The 7012-nt window shown below is 27.4% G+C and overlaps 1 protein-coding gene across 1 annotated transcript in view; it reads left to right on the top strand.

The window, feature by feature from the left end:
* The first annotated feature begins 5215 nt into the window (after positions 1-5215).
* The window catches only part of LOC107444547 (uncharacterized), a 16210-nt gene continuing 14413 nt past the window's right edge, over positions 5216-7012 (top strand). Inside the window, exons 1-2 of the mRNA XM_071180319.1 lie at positions 5216-5273; positions 6757-6899. Coding sequence (XP_071036420.1) covers positions 5216-5273; positions 6757-6899 — 201 coding nt within the window. The remainder of the gene's footprint in view (positions 5274-6756; positions 6900-7012) is intronic.

The raw sequence follows: 7012 nt of genomic DNA, 5'->3' as shown, positions 1-7012 counted from the left end.
TGGAACGTTTAATTACTTTGTTGTAGTGCTACATAACTCAAAATTAAAAATTTTCAGAAATTTTGCAATTTTAATCTATTGAATTAATCTTCTTTAATTTAAATATCTTTAATTACTAAAAAAGGCCTCGGAAATGGTTTAGTAATTTCATGATAATACTTTGTACTGATAATATTGATCAGATTTTCATTTTTTATTTCAGATCAGTACTAAAAACTTAATAAATAGTTCGTGAGGCACAAATTTAGAGTAATTGGTTCTAACAACCAATAACATCTAACTAATTAATTCTAAGTAAAAGATAAATTATGAAAACAAAAGCATAAATTAAATTTTTTTTTAGTTAAGCACATACTTTCTTGCGTATATGTATTTTTTATCTCAATAAATTATTCAAGAAAACGTTTTAAAAATTTGAGCCCATTACTGTCATTTTTGAGATATCTCTAGGAAGACAGCACAAAATTGTACTGCTTTCATAAGCATTAAGGACAAAATATAAGATTATAATTGTAATGTAATATATAATTATAATCTAATTGCAATCAAAATCTAAAAATAAATTAGAATAATATTAAAGTTAAATTCCGAAAAATGTAATTTAAAAAAGTTAGTCTTACATTTTTTTTTCTCTCGCACAACTAGTTTCACACAAATGTTGAAATTAAAACAACATTAAAAGGCGATTTCAATTGCTCTTCTAGCTAAATTATGGTAATTCGGAGAAAATTTTTCAAGTAGGGATTAACTTTGGTTTATTTTTAGGTTTAAAAGATCATAATTTTTTGAAAATGTTTGGTATATTCAGATTGGTTTCTGGTTTTTCAATATATAGACATTTCAATTTATAGACATTTCTATCTACGAAGTGTTATTTTAATTATTTAAATGAATCTTATTATTATAACATGGAAAATTGTTCATTCTACTAAAAGATTCGTAAGGTGTTTCGTCCATCTTTTTCTGGTGAAACTTTTTTTGCTATCTAAAATAATCTGCTATCTAATAAAATATCTAATTATAAAGTTAGGATTTCAATTTGAAAAAAAAGTACTTTATTGCAATTTTACAGAATTTTTAATGAAACGTTCCCAAATCTGAAAGACCTAAATCCATAAGATTCTGAAATAAATCAGGTAGAAAATGTCATTTTATAAGTTGTCCAGCCAGTTTGAAAAACATGTAAAACGTATTAAAAATTTCTCATCGCAACGCAGTGTCAGCTTCTTTTAACTTTCACTCAAAAATTCTGTAAACATTAAACGCATGAGTTTCAAATTTTAGACACTTATTTAATTACACTACAAACTATAAAAAATAAAAATAATTAACTTCTTAAAAGCAGAATAACCTTTTTTTAAAAATATGAATAAATTTAACAGTTTAAATCTTTTTAATAATATTATCGCTTAAAATTTTTAAATAATGACCCTTTTTTCAGTAAAGTTTTAAAATTACGTCATAACATGCTTAAACTTTAAGCAAAAAGAACGAAAACGGCAATTTCTCACTTAATACCGAGAAATCCTTTTCTCTTAATACCTTCAGCTGTAAATAACTATAAAGGACAGTCGTTTTTTTGGAAGTTTAGTTGTAGAATTAATAAGATTTTAAAATATCCGAAAAATTCTGAAAGCTTGAAAGTTTTAACTATCCATACATGAAATTAATTTCATATACAGCAATAATAACAATAATCTAACAAAACTGACTCAGAAAGCTCGCTTTATAACCTTTAAAAATCTTACTTTAGACAATTCAAATGATAAAATAATGAGAGAGAAAAACTTTTTTTTAAAGTTTAGTCGAATATTAAAAGACAAACATTAAGGTAAAATATTAAAATTGACATTAAAATAGTCGGTAGACTTACACTTCAAACTGTTTATTATAATTTTACTTTATATATTTAAACTCTGTAGAAAAATTTCAAGTTGCTACGGGGAGTTCTTAATCATGTTCACAAGAATTTGACTTAATCTCATTGACTTAAATCTCAAAAGTTCTCATGTTTGTAATTTCATCCTAGACTTTTAAAATTATACAAGAATAAAAAATAATTAGTTTTTTAAAATTCAAAACGTAAAAGCATACCTTGAAAATAGCAATACTCATAAAGTTTGCAGATAATTTTGTGTTTTTAATTTTAAAAAAAAAAAACTTTTTCATTCACGGATTTTCTAGAGACATTGAATTTTAAGGAGTACTAAAACCATTTTAACTGTAACACTTTTTCAACAATTTTTTAACATGGTAACTCAAAAATGAGCACCATGACTGTTTGAAAAATCAATTTTTAAAAAATAGAAACTCCTATTTTTTGCTTACGAAACTTAGTATTATTATCCCTAAGTTTCAAAAATTGTTACAAAGATTGTCAACAGATGGCAGTGATAACTAATGCTGCATTGCACACCATTCTAACTGAACTATTTGCTGGAGCATCTGTGAATTATTGTCTTCAGACTACGCCACGTTGTCACTACATCTTTTGAAAACATTATTTTACAATTTCAAACAGTTGACAACGAAAATGGTTGATGTAATTTTGAAACAAGCTTTGAAACTAATTTATTTTTGTTGGGATTTCTCAAGTGGAACGCATCAAATTGTACATTTCTCCAACCTTTTTTTTAATTGATTTTTTAAATTATCCATAATTTTTCAGGTACACATACCCAATAATGCGAGATAATCAATTTCTCCTGTAAATTGACTCATCAGTTACAAACATCTGTCAATATCTTTACCCATTTAATCTACACACATTTTTTTAAAAGGAATCATCATTCATTATCTATTTAAATCTGAGTTATCATAAAATAATTATACATAAAAAATGAAAATTTTATAAGGGTTAAGCTTGAGGAATGTGTTGAGTATTTTGAATTGAATAATAAAATTAGTTTGCTAAAAATGATGCAACTTGAAATTAAAATAACACTATCTAATGACTTATCTTTATTATCACCATTGGTCTTAGTACTAGAAAACAGAAACTGTAGAATCTTAAATAATTTTCAAATGCATATCTCTCACTTAAGTTTTATTTTATTTACTCGTATCGAGCTATATAAATTTATTTTCTGCCAAATATCGATTCTCTCCGATGAATATCATCGTGTCACATATTCATAGAAATTAGTTGAAAATTTCAATCAACATCTAAATATAAAACTTTCAATATTTTCAATTTACACCGGCAAATGGCTACACTGACATATGCTTATCGGCAGTGAAGGTCAAAATATTAGAATGTACCAAATACTTGGTCTTTACGTACTTAACATGTGTCGACATTTACCAAATAATATCAACATATTGCAATCAGTTTTGTTCGCTGACATATTTGACATGTATTCGACATTCACTGAGAAAATTCTCCGTTTTAAATATTTCGTGGTACCATTAGTTTTTTTCTCTTTCGAATTCTGGTGTCTCTGCATTCTACAAGATTTAGATAACATTGAAGAACAATCGAATGGTATTTTAAGGAATGCTGATCATATTTTCAATAAAATTAAACACATAAATAAAGTCTATATCAGGAAAAGAGCTGAACTTTTTTCTGGATTTTTTAAAAGCATTTCTGATAATATTCTCTGAAATTCGAACATTCCGAGGAGTTATAGAGCCCTTTTTTAGTTGTGTCAATGTGCATACAAATATTAAAATTTCAATCGCATTTAGGGAAAAACATATTTTTTAAGCTTGTCCATTTTGTTTTTGTAAGATTATAAATAATCAAATCATATAATTATGAGATCTTAATTGGACAAAGTTGAAAAATACGACTGAAGTTTGCTATCTGCTACATGTTACTTAACTCACAGCGCGCAGTAGCATTTCGAATTTCCGGAAACCATTCTGGTGTATAATTTAGCACATTTTTAATTGCACAAAATGAAAATTATATTCTTGTAGAAGTACAACGTGCTAGAGTTCTCTTTTGACACAATCAATAATCCCTTGTAACATAAATCTAAATAAATAAAATTAAGTTAATGTCACATCTTCAGGCTGATCTAAAACGCCCATGTATCATAAAAGTGAGCATAAACCTTGAAGCTATGTATCACCATACTAACTACTTGACATCAATCGACATTGAATTAACCATGATTAAGGCAATATTGCCATTTAAAAAGAGACAACTCTAAACTTCAATATTCGTTTACAGTGTGGTCTGAATTTATATAAAGTAGATAAAAAAAAAGTGGCATGGATTGAAATCGATATTTTGTGCTCATATTTTTTGCACATTGATGGTAAACGTTATCTTTAAAACTTTGATGGAAGCTGAATATTTGATTGATAAAACCTAAAAATAAAACAAACGTGCTTTTTAAACATAAAAGAACTTACTATTCAACGGAACAAACAAAAAAATACATGAAGTTAAAAAATTTTTAAGCCAAAATTGGCTATTTGAACTTTGCTTGGGGTCACAGGTACTACTTTCAACAATATGCTTCAGTCTAGAAATCAACATTTACTATTAAAATAGTATACCTTCACAAATCGTCATGCAGTGCCCGTTTTATATGAGTTTTGAAGAATTCAAGACTTACATTCCAAGTAAAGGAGAGGGGGGCACATGTAAACAGGGGGCACATGTGAACATGGTATGTTTAACCAATATGATTTAAAATGAAAAATCTTGAAAAATTTTCCATTGATGGCAGTTCTAGTCCTACCTCTCTGCAAAACTTTCAGAACAATGAGCCATTTTGTTGTTCTATTCTGACAATTTCTTTGTATCAGCTGGTGTAGTATCACAGCTTTTATCACTCACTTCTTCAAGTGAAAACATAGTATAACTCAGCTAATAAGCTAAAATTAACTATTGGAGACCATTATATGAACATTCAGATAAGTTTATGAAAAAAAATTTTTGTATACTCAACTAAAAATTCTTTATTTTTCAAGTTAGGTTTAAAAATCAGGAAAAGAGCTGAACTTTTTTCTGATGGGCACTTGTGAACAAAGCATCTGGGGCATATGTGAACAGTTCACATGTGCCCCTGCATTGTATTAAGATTATTATCTTCATGATATTATAAGTTTAAAAATATGTATGCATTTAAAATTATTATTATTTAATTTTCCATAATTAATTAATTAATTGTTAATTTTTTTCTTTTAAAAATTTAGGCTTACTAATGGTCATTAGTAAATTAAAAATTTACTAATGGTCAGGCAGAAAATGTTGACAATGATCCATCAGTACTTGTCCTATACCAGAATCAATCCCACCATTTCCACGAGCCCAAGTAAGTAGCTTAAAGAAACGAAAACGCGAAAAGGAAAAATCACGCGTATTAACTGATACACCTGAGAAAGATAGAATTGCTAAAGCTAAAAATGAAAAGATATAAAAAAAATGAAGAAAAAAAAGCATGAAAATGTATCAGAGAAGAAAGAAAAAGGCCTATTACAACTCCTGGTGAACATGAAGTTGCGAAAAACCCAATTGACGAAAAAAACCCAATAAATGCAGATAAACAAATAAACCCAATAAATTCACATAGTAAGCTACAACCCCTTCAGTATAATGCGTATATATCTCTGTTATATTAAAGAATTTTTCTTTTAAATATGATGATTGCTTTGTGTTTTTAATCTTGTTCATATGTGCCCCAGGCATGTTCACATGTGCCGCCATAGGGGCACATGTGAACAATTGAAGTCATTTTTCTAAAATATCATAAAGTAAAGAAATAATTTATTGAAAAATCTCAAAAAATTCCATAAAACAAAGAAAAGACTATTTAAACATATGGACTTCTTTACTGGGAGAAATTGATGATATTTTTTGAAAATGAAGAAATAAAAAAATTTGTTCACATGTGCCCTCCTCTCCCCTACTAATTACAAATTATTAAAACTTTCTACTAACAGAATTTGAAACTGAGAAGTTTGCAAAAAGTGGAATATTATCTTCTGATTAAAGAATGAAACAATACGAAGATAACAATATCGTTTTGGGGATACAAGCAATATTTCACAAATTGAACTAAACTTTTCTTTTGAGTTCTTTTTTATTTAGTCAAATCATTATGGGTTTGAATAGCACTTTTTTTCCGAATATCATAACTGATAACACAAATTCGACTTAACATCATTAAAGTACTACGAAAAAAAATCTTACATTTAAAGTTTACCTCTTATTTTCATAAGACTTGAACAGCTTCTACTCTGATATTTTGCTGACGGCACACTGAGAAAAAAAAGTATGATCGTAACTACCAAAACATAGTAAATTTTAGCGTGTTTCTGGCTCTATGGTAACACCTTAAAGCTTGGTAATTTTACTGGTAATAATTTTCGTAGAATTGGTAACGCTACTGGGTTAACAATTTACACGTAAAATTGGTAATGAAATGGTAACGCTTTAGTATTGATTTTGGTAAAATTAACAATAAATATGGTTTTCTAATTTGTAATAAAATTTGGTAAATGTAAAATTTCGTAATTTTATCATGATACCTCGAAACATGGCATAAATTCGGTTACATTTATTTGTGATTTTTTTTATTTTTTACTAAATGTGTAGTAATAAGAATTATAATTTTGAAAACCAGAATTTCCAGTAACCGTTACCGTATGAACAGAAAAATTACCCAACAATGAATGTTTTAAATACCGTATATATATATATATATATATATTTTTTTTTTTTTAAATTTTTTTTTAGAATTACTTTATAGCAGCTGAAATGTACTGAATAAAACACTATATCTGATGTTTATATAGGTCATTCTCCTACTGCTGAAGCCATACGAAAAGCTAGTCTAAAACCTATGACTCAGTACCAGCCTCTGGGAGGATTCAAGCAGAAACTTTTATATTTGGCTGAGGTTTTAGGTTTTGCAGTGCACTTTACAGATTTCCCTAAAGTAAGTTCATTTAAAAGTCTCATAAATTTTGTTTTTAAATAATTTAGTGACATGAAAAAATAATCTAGCATTCCCAATTTTTTTTTTGGCCACAGTACACTAAATTATCAACC

Source organism: Parasteatoda tepidariorum, chromosome 4 (assembly GCF_043381705.1).
Source record: "Parasteatoda tepidariorum isolate YZ-2023 chromosome 4, CAS_Ptep_4.0, whole genome shotgun sequence".
NCBI classification, from domain to species: domain Eukaryota; kingdom Metazoa; phylum Arthropoda; class Arachnida; order Araneae; family Theridiidae; genus Parasteatoda; species Parasteatoda tepidariorum.
The sequence above is the reverse complement of the archived record's forward strand: the minus strand, read 5'-3'. Positions and strand labels throughout refer to the sequence as shown.